This window comes from Pithys albifrons, chromosome 1 (assembly GCF_047495875.1).
Source record: "Pithys albifrons albifrons isolate INPA30051 chromosome 1, PitAlb_v1, whole genome shotgun sequence".
NCBI lineage: Eukaryota > Metazoa > Chordata > Aves > Passeriformes > Thamnophilidae > Pithys > Pithys albifrons.
Genome location: NC_092458.1, coordinates 12804904 through 12824211, shown reverse-complemented (window position 1 = coordinate 12824211; position 19308 = coordinate 12804904). Strand labels below are relative to the sequence as shown.

Genomic DNA, 19308 nt, shown 5'->3' with positions numbered 1-19308 from the left:
TAAGGAGATAAAAACACCAGTGAAGCTCTTTCTGAGGCTGGACTCTCAAGACCCTCTCTAATTTGAATTATGCTATGCACAGCAAAACATCTTCACATTACATTCTTTGTCTTGGTAGGAGCATGTGTAGTCATTCCATCTTTACTTACCCACCTTCTGGGTAAAACTGTCTTGCTTGATCCCTTTTTTAACTTTCATCCTGCAAAACTTTCTGTCTTAGATATGTTTCTGCGCAGAGAAGACTGAAGTGAGCAGAGGGGACAGGTATTTTTAAGAATCCCCAGTGTCTGGGCAATGTCCTTGGCCAGCTTTAAGGCTGCTTTATGTCTCCTATCTGCCACCAAGCATTGTAAGAAGAACTTACAAGACCTTGCAGGAACCTAAATTAATTTTGAGATCATTTACATTCTGTCTGTTTTGCTGATATTAGTACAGACAGAATGATCACATTAGCCTTGTTTTCATAGGAAAACAGATTAAAAATTAAGTACCAGAAAGGATTCTCAGCAGTTGTGTACAGTCTCTGTTGCTGGCCAGAAACCAAGATTTGATTAATCTTTACTGCAATATTATTGTCCTTCAGGCAAACCGAGTGCTTCACGAAAGTGAAATAGGCCACTGCACAAGGTGGTTTTCCCCTATATATTTTATATTTGCACATTGAAAGAACTTGGTGAATAGCACAGAAAGTAGAGGTAGGTTAGCAAAGCAAATAAAACTCAAGAATGTTCATCACTTGTTTCCTGTGAATATCACAGTGCAGAAAAATAGTTGGAAAAAACTGAATAGAGGAGTAGGAAAAGAGTAATGGAAAGAGGAAAACATGCAGTGGGTGCAGAACACTTATGAGAAGTTATCCAAAACATATAGAGCATTGTCTACTATTTCCTGTAGTAGTTCCTTACCTTTTCAAACTTCATTGATCACAGTATTTTACTTGCATTGTGCTCGTACCTAAGGCAAGGAAATGTTCCTAATTCAAACACATTAATGCTTCCAATTTACTCTGAGTTTTCCAGAGAATGTGAATTGCCACTGACAAATTTGCATAAACTGTGCATCTAATCCCTGAGCTTTCCTTTCCTTTTTCTTTTTGCCCTTACCACCTTTGTTCTCGTCAGTGGTCCAGATAAGTGTCTGTCACAGTGAGGCTGGGTTGGCCTAGGTTTTTATATTTTCCCCCATCATCATTATACATTTGTGTTAAATCTACAATTGCTCTGACTCACTGTTTTTGGAGGGTTGGAGTGGGCATATGTTTTAAAGGATTATTTTGTGCTTTTTCCTAATTTTCTATTCATGACGTTAGAAATTACATCTGCCTTTATTGTTTATTTAGAACCACAATATTAATCATATTTCCCTGTGAAATTTTCACACTGGTGATATTGAATCAGTTCTTCTCTGCTTTATGTGATTTATGGTATAGTGAGAAAGGTTATTTCTAGAGATCATATTTAGATCATATGCTTTGGTACCAAAGGTTGGATTCATCTCCTGTAGATGTAACCATCTAAACTAGTCATCTTGACTCACTTTAAGTCAGCAGAAACAGCAACACATGCCTTCATGCTGATCTGGGCATAATCTAAAGCAAATGGAATCATGAGTTACACTCCAGAGGTGCAGTTATGTGATGCTGTTAGTTATGTAGAGCAGCTAGATTGCACCCTTAAATTAACTCCTGACTTCTGGGTACCTGGAGATTAAGTGGGGCTAATCTCACCCTTAATCCAGGTACTGAAATGTTGACAAACAAAATGCCCAGCTCCAACAGTACCCATCTCACCAGACTGCAGAGTCAAGTTCCATTTTCATTATTTTAATTCTGATCCAGTCACTCAAGCATGGTTGGCTGTACAGGAGATAGCCTTCTGTGAAGGGTTCCTTCCAGGAGAATACATGTAATTTGCTGATTCATGTTCTTCTTTTTCTCCTAATTGGGACCCATGAATCCAACTTTTTTCAGTCTGTCCATCATGGTACTGTGCCCCTGAGCACATGTTGGGAGTGTGTGTTCCAACAAGCAGAAAGCAGTTCCTTGGTAATAGATAATTTGAGGTGTTAACTGTGGGTGTAGGTGGCTTAGGTGTTTAGGTCCTTCTTTCAAGTATAGGTACCTGAATTTCACTGAACTGGGATTTGGTCTGGATTTAGGTGATCTGTTGATGTCTTAAAGGCTCTTTATGTCTAAGAAGTAGTATATGTTTATTATGTGGAAGAAACCATAGACCTTTTTATTTCTTCTCTTCTTTTTCTAATCTTTTTGATTAAATGACTCATATCTGACAGTGTAGCCCAGTATTTCACTGTATGTTAGAGGGTTTTATTTCCTCTGTGCTGTCTCCAGTAATAACCTTTAGTTAAATCATAGTACAATCTGTCTCAGTGCATGGACTCAGAATTCCAATAAATCACAATTAGCAAACTTTAAAAAAGAAAGAAAAAGGTTGGTTGGAATAGATTTCATTTCTTATCAACCTTTGCCATTTATATATCCCAACAGAGTGATGGAACACTATTGGCTACAGGCTCGTATGATGGTTTTGCAAGAATATGGACAGAAGATGGTAAGTCAAACAGCATTTATTGTTCTTAAGCATCAAACAACAGTGAACTCTAAGGTGACCAATATGTAAGCAAATTGTATTAATAACCTTTTCTTTATTCCAGGTAACCTTGCAAGCACCTTAGGTCAACATAAAGGTCCAATATTTGCCCTGAAATGGAACAAAAAGGGGAATTATATTTTAAGTGCTGGTGTTGATAAAGTGAGTTTTAAAGATACATTATTCTAACATATAAACATGTTTGTCAGTGAGCTTGTGCTGCTGAATTCGTTACAATTATGATTATTTTCTTCTTCTCCAGGCATCCTAGACAGTTGGCTTTTCTTTAATATGTTGTAGTGCATGTTGATTACGATTTTGAGGCTGCATAAATGTGTACTATTTTTATGGAAAATATTTTACCTTAAAAAAATGTGTCGAATTGCATCTTAAATGTGTGTGACTTAAGGAAAAACTGCTTCCACTACTTAATTTTGTAGTTTTATCAACTATTTACGGAAAGGGAGTGATCCTAAAGACACCACACCTTTTAGCTCATCTAAATTATTTGAATAAAACATACATACTTCCTAAGCAAATGCACAAAACAAATGGTAGTTCTGAACTCAAAATCAAGCAAAGCAGTAGTTACAGCCAAGTGCACATTAGAGATTAAAATGAACAGATGACTGATGATGATGAGCACAAATCCATTAAAACTGAAACTGGAAAGTACACAGCATTCATCTTGCCTAACTTCTGATGCCTAAAAATTAGATGCATATGTCATCCTTGGCTTCCTTTATAAAATTCAGAGAGAAAAGTGGCACTTCAAGTGAAAGGCTGCATGGCCTGTGTTCAGTGAGATGCACTGACAGTGCTTCTCTCCAGCAGCTGACAGAGGGAGTCTGTTTCAAACTGACTGAAGCTTGTACATTTGATTTGTATCCTAGATGAATCCCTATATTTTCACATCCTTGTGAAAATGGAGACTTAGTCTTATTCCCTTCAATACTGGCTTATATTCAGGATATATTCAGCTACACTAGTTTCCCATTACTCTGGCAAACTTGCATTCTCAAATAAAAGCAAAAATTCTTCAGATGATCCATTCTCAGCAAGACGATGCATTCTTAATTTATTTTCTGAGAGTATATACTTTCAATAAATTGACAATTCTCTCAGAAGGTGGTATTGAGCTCTACAGGGGATATGCTTGTGTGCTGAGTATGGATTAAACATGTAGTAAGCCAGTTACACTTTAGTCTGTCCCACCTCAGTGGCAAGAACTGATGTGTACTCTGCTGATAAACCTTTCACCTGTTGGTTCAATTGTTAGAAATGTAGTTCAGCATAGTTTCAGAGCAGAATTCAACTTGAATCTCTGGAAAGGGGGAAAAGTATTTTTTAAAGAAGAGAGCTGAAATGTCTTTAACAAAATGCTTGTTAAAAATGTGTAATGTTGTCTTCTAGCATTATTCAAGGAGAATATACCCATTCTTCATAAGTATATTGCTTCCTCTGTAGGCATGTTACCTCTTTCTCTACACTTATATTCTGTAATATTTGGAAGCAAATTCTGGGGTTTTGGCTGTTTAGCACATGAGGCTTTCTGTAGTCAGTAATTCTATCAGCCCATCGTTTAGAATTGCCCCTCAGTGAGGGTGCTCTCTGCTTTTTTTTTAATCTGAGCTGAACTGTCACTAATCTTTTTCCCCCCCCTTTCTTTGAATACAGACGACAATAATTTGGGATGCTCATACAGGAGAAGCTAAACAGCAGTTTCCTTTCCATTCAGGTACTTTTTTGCATTACGTGTGTTAGGAAAACGAAATGCAGTTTTAAATTTTGTCAGTGTACTTTATCCTTTTGTAAGAATGTACCTGGCAGAGAAAAGTTTCAATCAGGTTTTTTGTTAACTATCCTGAGTATTGTGGTTTGTGGGTTTATTCTCATTTCAGAAAGGTGCAGTTCTGTGAGAATCAGCTTTGAAAGTCAACCTGATTCTGAGAAGATTTATATACCAGCCATGTCCACCTAACTGAACAATTCTGTTCTTATCTGTGTGCTTGAATAGTACCAAGTGGTGATTATGGAGAATTTTCAGTGGAGGTGTCTGGGATATTTTCCATTCTTTCTGCTCCTGTTTCAATGAAGCTGACTTGAGACATAAGCAGGTGCATCTCTCATCCAACTTAACAGTCACCACTGCACTCATGAATATTCTCAGGAATTTCTTAGCTTTTAATTGTGACTTGAAGTTCTTCAGTATGTGCTTTCTCTATCAGAAGTCAATTGCCAATTTTGAGTCTCAAAACCTTGCAGCATCAAAACCTTCCTTGGATGGCTGTTTGTAGATCTGATCTGCTTCAAGAAGACAGGAGATGTCACAGACACTCAGTAATCTTGACTAACAGGCGATCATTGACGTAAACTGAAATTCACCTGAGACCAGACTTGTAAGATGATGGCTGAATTCATGATCCAAACTGGCTAAGTTGTCACAGTGAAGAATTTGTAAGGGGTATAATCAAAATGAGTTTCAAACCACCAAAACACTCCAGGTTCTGATGCAACAAATGTTCATCTTCCCATGTGTTCACTGTAACTAATCCATGTTTAAATACAGCAGGCCTTCACAAGGTGCTTAGTGGTGTTTAAAAACACAAATTTTGCTACTAATTTTAAAACATTAATTTGCCCATGCTTTTCAACACAATATCTAGTTGTTCTTATTCTCACAGTTTCACAGATGTTAATAACATGCACAAGTGATCAAAATGGTTATTCAACAGAAGACAAAAGTATGTCCATGCACACAGCAAATCCATAGTCTGTGTTTTTGTCACTCATCTCCTCACTTATTAAAGCAGCTGTCAGTTTATGGGAGTCGGTGTCTGCTGACAGGTTTTCTCACTGTGGCATTTATTTATCTGTTACAACAGTTATCTGTTCCATAACAGCAAACTTTGCGCTGTTACAGTGATTTAGTTATTGAGACTCTTAATCCTCTGATCCCCAACTGTTAATCTAAATAGCAGTGGATTCAGACATATTTGCCCCTTCAGAATCACGTTCACTGATGTGGGAGCTGTCTTAGCAGTGATGTGCATCACGAACATAGCCCTCCATTCCCCTTTTAGCAAGTTGAAAACTTAGCTACATCTTCCAATGCAATCTGCCTGTGTCCATTTGCATGAATAGATTTTTTTAAAAAATATTTACATTCTGTTTGTCTTTGGACCATAAGTTACAACTGAAGTGTAGATGTGGAGAAGCTAATATTTTTAATTTTTTTTTCATTATTTCAAATAGGTTTTCATAAGGAAGTAAAGCAGTTAGTTATTAAGAAAATTGTTGATAAGCCAGAAGCATATGTCCTACAAAACCCTCTTAAAATCAGCCAGAGTCTGTCCTCACATGATGGAGTCTTTGTCCTCACAAGTCTAAACCCACAAAAACCTCACCTTGTTGTCTTTGAATCACTTACTCACCAAAACAAACGAACAGCAAATTCCTTTTCATGTCTGGAATCTGAAAACCTTGTATACCTAAGGATTAAAGGTGGCATTTTAACAATTTAAAGTCTAGTCCAGGCACAGCACACTTCCTGTAATCCATACTCCTTTGAAGTTTGGAGATAGTTGGCCTGGCAATAACATAAGATTTTTTATTCTCTGCTGCTTTATAACAATTGGTTTAGTTTACACCCACATGAACAAAACTGTCATCTTAAAATACATACGGAAAACTTCTTTGTCCAGGTCTTGAAGGCCTTCAAATCATTGGTGCATTGGCATTCCCATGTAACTTCTAAGGTTATATGGTCAAAATATGTAAGTACGCAGATAAGTAGCTTCTGAGGTTTCATTATTCTTCACAAAACTATGAGTCATCGTGGGGGATTTGATCAAAATATATATTCACAAAACTTACTTCTTTAAAATGCAGCAATTTTGACATATAGTGATAGGTGTGGACTGATGTCTACGCATGCAGGAACAAATTAGTTAATTGATACCAAAAGAGCTAATTGAATGACCCAGTTTTAGACATCTAAGTGTGTAGTTTAGATTAGATATTAGGAAGAAATTCTTTGCTGTGAGGGTGGTGAGGGACTGGAACAGGTTGCCCAGAGCAGCTGTGGGTGCGCCCCCATCCCCTGATAGGATGCCCATCCTATCAAGGCCAGGTTGGATGGAGCTCTGAGTAACCCGGTCTGGTGAAAGGTGTTCCTGCCCATGGCAGGAGGGTTGGAACTTGATGGTCTTTCAACCCAGGCCATTCTATGATTTACAATCTAAGTGCTCTGAATCACACCTAAATTTGTTCAGAAAAAGCTTAAATTAACAGATAATTATTGTAACACTTTTGTTGTTGTTTTGTATTTTAGCTGCATTTCTTATGGATTTGTTGCTGCTTTTATTAGATAATATTCTAATTGTTTTTATGAGATTGGCAGGTATGCTGCGGTTTTGGAAACACTTTGTCAGTTTGATTACTTGCATAAAGAACCACATTTGGGTTTTTTTTTCAGACCATTTTGTGTAGTTACTTATTCAGTGAACATATGATTGAGTGCACAAATAGATGAATCAGTGTTAATTATCAGCACTTTGTTTCAAATTATGCTGCAATGTAACTCCGTAGCTTTAGGTGCCAGTAGCTCTCCGAAAATCACTGTTTGATTCATGTGTATCATACTAGATATTAGCTCTGAAGGCATATTGATATTAATGATGATAGAATTTTGTTTGCCCTGAAATAATAATAATATAAAGCTTGTAGCATAAAAAGAAAGAAAAATAGGCAGTTAAAGAAAGAAAATCCTTTATTTCCCGATCCTCATTCATACAATATTATCGAGCTTTTTCATTAATACTGTAAAAAATATTTGTATTTGAAACAATTTCAGTCCTCCATTCTCATTTAGAGAGCCACATGATGATTCGGAAAGTGATGCGGATCCTAATTCATTTTGCACTTCATAAAAATTATAACAGGAAAAACATACTTAAATGTAACAGGCTTGGCAGAACAGATATCTTTTCACCTCTGTATTACCAAAGCATCTTTCTGAATGTATTTGAATAAGGAATTCAATGATAAATTTGCATTGTATCTTTGCCAGAAGGAGGTTCAACTTTGTTTCCTATATACTGGTCTCTGTCTGACACACTTCTCACAAGAGTGTGCTGAGTATGAGGAATGCTGTATTTCAGTGGGTCTTATGTCATCCTCTGGAGGGCAGATAAACTCTTTCCTGAGGAGAAAAATCAAGCAGCAGTCAGAAACACAAGCAAGCTCTTTGTCAGGAACTCCCTCCTGCTCCTATGCATGCTTTTAGTCTGCAGTGACATGCTGTAAAAGTTGTTTGGGGTTTTTTCCCAAACTTTTTGCAAAATGTGTGTGTTGCACACAGGCACTAGTTACATGTTCATGTGCTATCTGTGTGTAGTTTCATTGGTTCAGTACTAGTTAATGCCAAACCCTCTACAGAAACTTTTCCTTTCATTTCAGATCAGCTTGATCAATGTACCTGTCCAAAATCAGTCCCCAAACAAATTAAACTGAATGTCAGTGTTATTAATCCAAGTGCCTGCACAGAACGATAGGTTTGTATCGGTGGTTGCATAAGGCTGGTGCAAAGGTGCCACCACCTGTGTTTTCATCTTTCCAAGTGTTGTGTCTGGCATTCACAGTAATATAGTTTCTAACCCAGATGAAATTATCTACGTTTTTTCTGAATTAGTTTTCTTTCAGTTTCTTCACTGAACTGGCTTGCAGAGAGATTAATGTTAGAGATGGCCCGAGAGGCATGTGTAGCTGGGAGCAGAGAGGGTGGAGGTGCTGGTTTTCCCCCTCTTATGTCAATCAGCCCAAAAGATTCTCATAAATAGATGCCACACAAAGCATCCAGATTATCCACTGCAATAGAAAAGTTAATTTGTGCCCTTCAGACAGTCCCTATCTGTCCTATAACTGGCAGCAGGTGACAGGCCAAGAGCTTAGCCTGTAGTTTGAGCCACATAGATGATGGGGGAAAAATTATTGGGATAGCCATTTCTTTGCTGTGTTCCCTGATGTTCCTTTTGTTGTTTGTACTTCACAGCTCCTGCTCTGGATGTAGACTGGCAGAACAACACTACTTTTGCCTCCTGCAGCACTGACATGTGCATTCATGTATGCAGACTTGGCTGTGATCGTCCTGTTAAAACCTTTCAAGGACACACAGTAAGTTTAAGTCCAAAATGTTAATGATAAAGTCACAGCAGCATATTACAATGATGGCAGATGATGTGTTTGCAGGGTGTGTTCTAGCACTAAAGGTGTTACATCCCATTGCTTCCCGAAAAACATATTCCTTGGGAGTGATTCACAGTCTGTGAGAAGAATAAAATGTTCTAAATCACTGTAGGAGGGAAAACCTGTGGCTTAAACAGTGTTTATATGTAGCATGAGCTGCAGACTAAAAGCACGGTAATAAATAAGGTTTTGTTTTCCACTGGCTTAATTTCCTTTAGTAAATGAGAGCTATAAATAAGGAAAGAACAATTTACCCCCAGCCATTGTTCAATTTTAGAATCAATTTAATCTAATAAGATGTATTTAAGATGTATTTCCCCTTGTTTTCCTGGTGGTATTTAATGACCATCAAAGGTTACGTTTTCTAACTTTTGTTTATGAGAAAATCTGCCATCATCTGCCAACCTGTAATTTAGATGTTGACTTCTAGAACTTGATGTCTTCCCAGTGAGATAAAATTGTGCTTTTGGAGACCTTTATCCTAGACTATGGGTTAAATTGATATTTCAGGGCAGGTTGTACATTCCTAGCAACAGACTGGTGCCCTTTATGACTGTATGAAATGTACCTTTTTGCATTCATTTACATATACATCGCTCTTCAGAGAGACCAGCATTGCTGTAGAGCAGCAATACTAAGAATTATAAACTCCACAAAAGTTTGCACCCCACCAGTATCAGTATTTTCTAGTGAGAACTTGTATCTCCAAGTCTACAGAACACTGATGAAAGAAATGCCTCAATTTTAAAAAGAAGCTAATGCTGCATTAATCTGTCTTGTTTGAGGGTTTATTTGAACCCAAGCGTATGAAGATAGGATATGAGAGACTTTGTGCCAGAACACACATCACAAGACTGATTGATTGTATTGTTCACAAGCACAAAATGATTCCTCTCCAAAATGCCATTTAGTGTTTTGGGGAGGCAGCACTGCTTTTCTTCACCCCTGAAAGCACCCAGGGCTGTAATTTGTGGATGAACTTGTTCCATACATAAACCTTGAGTGCCCTCTGCTGAGTGCCCAGTACAATGCAGTGACTGGAATATTTACTTTAAAAAATGACTCTCTATTTCAGAACGAGGTCAATGCAATCAAATGGGACCCTTCTGGCATGCTACTAGCGTCTTGCTCTGATGATATGACGTTAAAGGTAATATAATTTCCATTCCTGCTCACAAAGTAAGGACCAAAATTATGTCTATTTTTAATCTTCTCCAGAACGATGGTACTGTATCACTTAAAACTCTGCATGAACAATCGTTTCCATTTTGTCACGTATTTCTTAAAGCCAGTCTGAAAGCTTGAATACAGAAAAGCAGGGACTGGAAAAATTGAGACACAGTATCCAAATAAGTGTTACAGGACTGAAAGGTCACTGTCATGGAAAAGTCATAGTTTAACTACATGCATATATACACCTGCATGCCTGTCAACAAAAGCACAAGCCCTATGATAAAAAGCAGTCTATTGGTTATACTTCAGAAAAGAATATACAAATAGTTTTCTTTCCCTTTGATGTCTTTTTTTCTGAAAATAACTTTATTAGACTCGTAAGAGTATTCTTTTTTTCTTTTTAATAGTCTTGGACTAAGCAATGGGACACAACATATGTATTCAGAGCCCACCAAACATCTGAATTCCTCTCTGAAGATGCCTGTCTTTATCCATTCGCTGTATGAGAAGCATGTGGCAGCCATGCTGCTGATGTACATGCCTCTGTTAGGTTGTGTGGAATGAATCTGGGGTTTGGCTCACAGACAGCATAGTCTGGTTTACCAGCACACCTGGGACTGTACCAGCACAGTATTGCTAATACCTGGCTTGAAGAAATGCTTTTCACAATAGAGCTTTCGCAGCCCAAAGCACTCTCTCTCATTCTCTTTTCCCAGCCACATCAAATGAAAGCTATGTCTGTGAAGGAGTAACTGTAGTTGTAATAGCAAAGCCCTCCTGCTATTGATTTATGATGGTTCCTTGGGCAAAGCAAATGTCTCAGGAAATAGTTGGTTTTGTGGATAGAATTGTACCATAGTTTCCTCATAGTATGATTGTGTTAATTAAGACTCATACCTCTTTCCCCTGCTGATAAACACAGCTGAAGCATGGGACATTCCTAGCATGAAGCTGAGAAAGCAGCAGAACTTGCAGATGAGAGCTAAGTGAATGTCAGCATTACAAATGTTTCTTCTTCATAAGTAGCCTGACTTCTGCTGTTCTGCTCTGTCTTTGCCACCTATACCCACTGAGCTTTTCATCATTCTGAATTCTAGATGTGTTATTGCAAACTACTCATTGAACTGGAAATTTATAGGAAATGGAACTGAAAGGAAGCACCTTGTCTGTTATAAAGTAACTATTCTTGCTCTGCTTAACATCCTGACCTAGCAGTAGCACAACTTTTCGGTGCCCAGTTGATGGTGTGTTTGAAAAAAACACCATGGCTCAGCGTTGTTGATACCAGTTCAAATTCCTGACCACTGAATTTGGCACAAGAACTAGTGGTTTGCTATCCATGACCTCACCTCTTTTTAAAAACCTTCAGTGATGGAGACTGCAAATGCTCCAAATTCAGGCAATTATTCTTCTTCCTTTTACTTTGTAAATCTGTCCTCTCACACTTCTTTTTCTTCTCTTTTTGGAGTTCATTATATTTTCCTGTGAGTTCTTGGAACATGCTGCCTGTTAGCCACAGAACATGGCTGAGCTTTGTGTAGCATTTCCGAAAGCCATCTCAGGTACAAGTGATAGGAATTCAGCATAAGAGCTCATCATTCCTCTCATAGTGCAGACTTACAACTACTGGGTTAAACAAACCATTATTATGTTTTTGGTATCTCTGTGAAACTGACTGACTAAATATGAGTTATTTTCCCTCCTGTGAATTAGCTTCATCTTATTTTCTCAGTTAGCTGAAGAAAAGATGGACTAAATTACCTGTCATCTCTGTTGAGCATATTCTTCATCTCATGCTGAAGTATTTGGCCATGTAACACTGCATAAATAGCTGATCATCTTCTATCTTCTGTGCTGTTAAAAACACGAGGAAGACAAATGGAGTTCAAGAGGAAAAAGAAAATTTTACTGGCATATGAGAAAATTGCCAGGTTCTAAGCAGTTACGGCAATTTTCTTCACATTCTTTAAAATGACTGCTATTATGTGACTTAAACTTCTCTAAATAGATGAACTTAAACTTCTATATGAAACTGCAGTTACAGGCCATGGGCAGTACACAGCAACTATTTAATTATTCTCATCTATTGAATAAACACTATTAAATACGTAACTCTTTCCCCTGTTGGAGTTATTTTAATGTGTGTGCCATATTGCTGTATTAATAAATTATGTGTATGCATGTGCATCAAGATCTTAAGTAAACAAATGGTGAGAATAACATAGAACTGAAATAACTCAACTGAAATAACTCAGCTGAGAAGAGATTCATAACATTGCTATTTTCCCCCTTCATTATTACTCTCACTTAGATTTGGAGTATGAAGCAAGATACCTGTGTACATGATCTTCAGGCTCACAGCAAAGAGATTTATACTATCAAATGGAGCCCTACAGGACCAGGCACCAGCAACCCAAACTCCAGCATCATGTTAGCAAGGTAAAAAAAGAACCCATGTCTCTTGCCTGCCAAAAAGGATCCTCTTTCTGACATGTAACCCTACTGTCACTTTGCCATCAATCTTCTAGCAGGCAATTCTGCTAAAAGGTATCTGTGTTTGTAACTCAGGGGGATGGATGCAAAGGTAAAGGATTCATATATTGGAAAAGGAAGGGGAAAAAAGAAGGAAAATTGAGTCATGTGATATGTAACTTTTCAGCTAGCTTGATTACAGGGTTGTAAATTTGGCATTGCATCTTCACATCCAGCCCTGGGTAAAAAGTCCTGTAATAATCTTTTATAATGTTTACAGTATCAAGATACAAATGGATCAACACCCAAATGATTACATTCTGGTGTTTGAATGCTTCTTGCAGTGCTTCGTTTGATTCCACTGTTCGGCTGTGGGACGTTGACCGAGGAGTCTGCATCCATACGTTAACAAAGCATCAAGAGCCCGTCTACAGTGTAGCTTTTAGTCCTGATGGAAAGTATCTAGCCAGTGGGTCCTTTGACAAATGTGTCCATATATGGAATACTCAGGTACTGTTTTGTTCATGTGAAGCACATTCTGGTTTAGATGACACATAAATAGCAAAAGCTTAAATGGAAAATGTGTGTACCTCTGTCATGTATGACCTGCCAGCCAAGGTGAACCTGATTGTGTTGGCTGATACAAATCCATGGCAGTTGAGTCAGGTGCAATGAGGTGATTCTTCTCAGTCTTCTTTGTAGCTAAAACACCTAGCATGCATGAAAATAGGTACCTTGTGTTGGGTCATCAGCTTTTTGAAGCAGAGGTGTGGATTGCTTCTTAGAAATAAGGGATATTTTTATGTAGTTACCAAGCTGAGTTCAGCTGCGAGTCTGATGCTCCTGGCTGAGGCTTTGTGAAGAGGACATGATAGATACAAATGGTATACAGGCTTGGGACTAGTGATATTGGGGAGAAAAGTGGGATGTTATTGTTCCACAGATTTAATTCTGGGTACTGATGCCTCACAATCTGAATTAGGAACAAACTTTAAGGAAGTCCACATCAGCCTAATCCCCAGGCCTTTACTGTTACAGAGTTGACAAAAACAGATATCTGAGAGTCCTACTGTTTCTGGAGGAGCTTGTTGCTCTTCATTATCAAAGACCAGTTTCCTAACTTCAGCACCTTATGGAGGTGGCCATAGCTGGGTGATGGGAATAGCTCCCCCTTGCTATCACTCTTCTTTTTAAGGGAGTGCCACACAACAGAGAAAAGGAAGGGCCACTTCTGTACCAAATGTCTGCATGCTGTTTTGCTTTGTAGAGTGGAACTCTAGTACATAGCTACAGAGGCACCGGGGGCATCTTTGAAGTCTGCTGGAATGCTAGAGGAGACAAAGTGGGAGCAAGCGCATCAGATGGATCGGTAAGGATCTTTAAACATTGTGAAGGCTGGGTGGAGATTTCTTTTCTGGGGAGCATCAACAAAAAGCATGCATTCCGTATGACCTCTTGTGGACAGAGCTGAAGGTGAAGGCAGCTCAAGACATAAGTAAGTAGCTCTGTGTAGCATATTGAAAACACTCCTGCTTTGAAAGGTTTTGAATACTAGGTGGTGGTGTTCCTACTGGAAATGAAGAATGGTTGTGAAATAGGTGAATGCTGCTGAAAATGAGAATTAATTTTAAATACATATTTGACAAGAACGACAGTAATGTTTCTGTTGTTACTTGTTAATTTTTAATAAAGATCACATCACAGCAGTCAAATCTCTAACAAACACCTCGCTTGGGGCTTTCTGAGTTTGATCCCACAGAAGTTTATCCTTGAATAGGAGTAGCTAAAGGAGGAAATTTTCAGCATGATGCCCAAAGATTTCATCATGTGGTAAAGGAGAAATATTGCCATGGAGATACTGATTATTCATTACTATTTTTGCTGTGAATGTTACTTTTAAAAACTTGCAGTTGTAGCATGATCAGCTTGTGAAGGACACGTGGCTGGCTGGCATAACTACTCTGGAGCAGTAGTTTTCAACTGGTTTTAACAAAGGACACACCTACAACGTGATTCAGTTGCTCGAGATTAGTTGTGCCATCTGAGACAGTGCCATGCCGGACTTCCAAAAGCTGCTCCAAATGGACGTGTGTCAACTGTCACAAGCCTGCCAAGCCTGCCTTTACTTTGGACATATCTCAGAAGTGGAAATGGTGTTTAGGCCACTGAATAGATCCCACAGTCTTACCTGGGATGTGCCACCAAAATGTTTGTAATCCGGCGAAAGCCCAGCTAAATGTTAAATGTGTGGGTTTCATTTTGGTTTTCTCCCACGTCAGTTTGTTCCTTTATGTGTGTGCATGTAAACCAGTACTTGAGACAGGCTGTTTTGAAGCTGAGGAGTGTGATGTTCAGCTGGATGATTAGCCTGTGTACAGGGCTGTATGTGAACAGGACTTCACCACCTTCAGAAATGGTTCTTAATGCTGGGTCTTTTCTCTGCAGGTTTGTGTTCTAGATCTGCGGAAGTAAAAGTGAAATGTTTTAGAAGAAATTTCTAATGGACCAGCAGTGAATGTGTGGGGAGAAGCACTCTTCAAAACTATTCTTAACAGCTCCAGAACTGTACGAACTTGAACAAAGTTAGAGTGTACTGTGAAACCATCTCTCCCTGGCCACAGGTGACTAGTATTTTGTCCGTAACCTTCATCAAGGACTAAAACCGCAGTCACGTCAGAGGGGGAGGGAATGGTTTCCACCTGAAACATTCAGCCTTGGAAGCATGAAGCCACCAGCTAGGCATTGCACTGTTTGGTTTGCATCTGAGAACTTGCTCTGATGGCTGCGAAAAAAAGCTGTGCCAAAAAAAAATTAAAAAAAAAAAAAGAAAAAAAGAAAAATGCTGTGATAAACCAAAAGGGAAAAAAAAAATCCTCCTCCATGCGGTGTTGTTTTTCCTTCCAATTTGGACACTACAGTTGCTCTCCCAAAGGACGTTCAAAGACCAGTTTGTACTGATGAAATGCTCAACTTTGTAATCACAACACTTTCTATTTTCTAGACTACTTTTTTTGTTCAGTGGTTTTTCTATCAGCTGGAATATTACAGCCTGGAGGATCCCAGGCTTAGGATGAAACTTATTTTCCTTTTATTTCTCCCTTCCACTCCCAACTTCTCCTACCATTTTTTTTCTACTCTTTCTTCTTGCCTTTTTGTTTTTTCTGTTTTCCCTGTATGCCCATAGTAGATGCAGCCAGGTGGACATGACAATGAAAATTTTTGACAGACTGCTTCTCTCTTCTATCTCTTCCTTTTCCTTTCTTTTTCTCCGTTTAAAAGAAAAAAAATCCTCCATGCTTCAGATCTTAGCGTCTCAAGGGCACTTTCAGCAAATTGTGTAATAAGTGCTTTATATAAGAATGCAGTGCTGGGGAAGATTTTTACAGGAGAAAGATGACTTTTAACAGAAAGAACCCAGTGTATTTTTGGAAAAAAATATTTTTTATGTTAAACAGTTTTAAAAGCCTAAAATGACCACAAAATGTAGACCAGTTGTGTAATTCAAGCAAAAAGAATGACACAGTCCAGGTAACATGAAAGGTGCAGTATCCTTTTTCTCTTCTCTCTCAGAAAGTGCTGTAAGAAAAAAAGGTGTTTAATATAATAAATACCAGTCCTTGACTAAAAGTCCTCTTCCAGCATCCAGCCATTTACATAGTCTCATTTCATTTTTTCTGGCTGTTTGATGATGTACACTTATTCAAAGAGATTCATGAGTTTGAGACTATAAATATAGCATTCATTTTCTCTAGTCTGTATTTTTGTTTGTTTTGAGTAGCCAGGAGAAAATGCTTGTGCATCTTCTTTCCTCTAGAGATAGTCCAAATTTCGACAGAACATGGGTTTGGCTGCCCATGGCCTGACTGAGCAGTGCTGTCTTCCACTATTCATCCCACTCAGCTGTTTCTATTCTAGTAAGTCAGTGGGGTTTTACCATTGACTTAGTGAGACCAGTTGAACTGAAATATATTGACTGCATCTGTCACTGTTGAAGAACGGGCTCTTGCCAAGCTCCTGTCCATCCACAAACACCAGGAAACAGGCTCTTCCCTTGCATCTGGTGGTGTGTGGTGCTGCTGTCACCCTCAGCCATACTTGTGCTGCGTCCTGCTAGGAAAGCTCTGGGCCTGCACTTGGAGGCTTGCTATCTGCACAGACAGGTTTAGCCTTGAGGGTCCTCAGTGTGGTGCTCAGAAGGCAACCCTGAATTCTTCATTAGGTGACAACATGATAAAAGATATCTAAATTATATCTCAACATCCATACCACTATAAAGTTAAGGTGAGTGAAGTGATGAGAATGACAGTGGAGAGTTCCAAAGCACTTTGGACAAGATTTCTTTACTGTAACCCTGACACCTGCACAGATGCCAACTGAAGACTACATTACTCTAAGAGGAAATGATGGATGCAATGAAGGACACATAGGCAGAGTTTACTAAAAGTGCTGTAAACTATAAGGCAACCTTGAAGTTACTTAGCAGATCCTCAGAACTGGCTGAGTCAAACAGGTGTCCTCTCTAGCCCACAGACTAGGCTAGGATCTGTAGGAGGGAGATTAACATATGTAATACCTTCCTGCCCAAAGTCAGTGTAACGCAGCATCTTCTCTTGGATTCGATCACAGCTGCTGAAGTGATTTGAACTGAGCAAATCCAGAGCCCTCAGACTGAAATGGTGGTGTGACCTGCCACCATGGCATCGTGGAATCTGTACACCACTTTTTCTCCTGAGTTTTTTTCTCTTTATGCTTGCATCTGTACAGGATCTTAGTCCTTCCAGTAAAACCAGCCACTGGCAGCTTCAGCTACATTTCTTAAAAATCCACCTTTGGAAAGGAGAAAAGAACAAAAAGAAATAACTACTAAAAATGTTCATCCTGAGGTGAAAGCAGTTATGTGAAATTTTGGTTATTAATGCCAGTTAGGTTTGTTTGTAATTTATCTCAAATAATTGGATGCTAGAAAGTATCAAGGATTATTTTTGTTGTTTAATATGTTTATGTGTTGGTTTTAGTTTTCTGCTCCAAGAGCACAGGCTGTAGATCATCACATGGCAGTTTTGCACGGTTTTATAATAACCACATGTTCCTACTAATTTAAAGTCACTACTTTTTTTAAAAGAAAAAGATGACTTACTTGCTTAAAAACAGACTTGAATTAGAATACTAAGACATAATGTGGTTTTATAAAGCACGGTTGGGTCAATTATTTCATTACAGTCATTGCATGTACACGGTTAACTTCCTAAGCTGCTTTTTGTTGGCATTTCTGAGAACAGCAGGCAGAAGTTGCCAGTCTGTGGGCAGCAGAGCAGTGGAGGGCAGCACTGATGGGACTCTGACCTTGCCTCTGTCCCTTGAGTGACACCTGAATAGGCCAGACCTCAGGGTTTGAAGAGGTGGGTTAGCTCAATCCAAGTTCAGCAATGTCACCACATGACTGACTGACTACAGAGCCTGTGTTTTCCAGGCTGTACTTGTTCCCAAGATAGCTACTCTAGATAACTGAGCAGTGTCTGTGCCACTTTTTTCTTTTTCCTTTTTCTGTTTTTTTACTTTGTCAGAACACCACTTTTCCTCTGCCTGCCTACATGGAGGTAAGAAGCCAAGAGAGACAAAATTTGAGTATCGGTTGGTTTGCAAAGCCCACATGTGAGAGAGGCTGTTGCTATAAGTTTTCTGTACAGACCATCAGATTCAAAAGCAGCATGTTTGAGGAGCTAAAACAATTCACCTTCCTTCCCCCTTCCCCCCCCTCCCCCGAGACCCTAAAGACTCAAAGATGCTGTAGTACAGAGCTTTCAGCTATTAAGGGAGATGGAAGGTGTAGTTTCCAAGGTTAATCCTAACCTAAGGACACAGGCAGGGGGGAGAGAGAGGCTTTTCCAGGCAGTAGTTCAAGGTGGATGTCTCAGCCTAGAGCTGCAGAACTGCTCGTGGGAGCTCTCGCTTTCCTTGACCACAGCAGAGCGGTGTTCCCTGGCCAGCAGAGCCTTCCTGCAACTCCCCTAAAACAGATTGCACAAAGCAACAGGCATGGGGACTTGGTTTTTTCATAGAATTTCTTTTTATAATTTTTTTTTAGTTCATTGTAACAGAAGAAAAATGGAAAAACCTAAGCGGCCAAACAGGATTGTGAAACCATCCAGAGACTTGCTGGGTTTTTATCCTTGCTGGCTGTCTGGAACTGGCCTTGAAGTGAAAAAAACACACTTCTGAAAAACCACTCTACTCTGTGGGTTAGAAGGATACTGAATCTTTTATGTAGAAAACACTGGGTCCCTTATGGGGCAATAAAGGGCCTGACTTACAGGGTTATACACACATTAACCCCATGCTACATCTTAGAAATTTTCTTTTAATTTGTTTAAAAAAAAAGGAAAAAAAGAAAAAATAGCTAATTCTAGAGCCAAGTGAAGTGCACTTTGTCAAATGTAAGGCTCTGCTTTGTTTTTGGGTTTCTTTTTCTTTTTCCCTTTTTAATTTTTCCTCTTTTTTTTCCTCTTACTGCCTTTTTAAAATATGTGGTTCTTTGTCAATTGCAGAAATGTTCTTTCAGCCACTCACTGAAATTCTGAATTCTGGCTTTTGCAGTTTTTATTGTCTGTGTCAGACTTGCAGCCAGACTTGGTTCTCATTTCAGCATTTCCCAGGTTCTGTTGAAACAACATCAACCCTTATTTTGTTTCTCCCCCCACACACTTTCTTCAAATTCACCTTGTGTATTGTAGCTCATTTGTTTTAAGGAGAGAATCAACAGATCATATTCAGTGTCTTGAATAAATTGCTATATTTTGATATTAGAGAA

The 19308-nt window shown here is 38.8% G+C and overlaps 1 protein-coding gene across 4 annotated transcripts in view; it reads left to right on the top strand.

The window, feature by feature from the left end:
- TBL1X (transducin beta like 1 X-linked) overlaps nt 1–19308 on the top strand; it is a 197314-nt gene extending 178006 nt beyond the window's left edge. For all 4 annotated transcript variants that reach the window (XM_071564429.1, XM_071564605.1, XM_071564692.1 and 1 more), the window contains 9 exons: nt 2507–2570; nt 2674–2771; nt 4287–4347; nt 8662–8783; nt 9931–10005; nt 12340–12467; nt 12845–13010; nt 13768–13869; nt 14946–19308. In XM_071564429.1, the coding sequence (XP_071420530.1) occupies nt 2507–2570; nt 2674–2771; nt 4287–4347; nt 8662–8783; nt 9931–10005; nt 12340–12467; nt 12845–13010; nt 13768–13869; nt 14946–14972 (843 nt within the window). In that variant the 3' untranslated portion in view covers nt 14973–19308. The remainder of the gene's footprint in view (nt 1–2506; nt 2571–2673; nt 2772–4286; nt 4348–8661; nt 8784–9930; nt 10006–12339; nt 12468–12844; nt 13011–13767; nt 13870–14945) is intronic.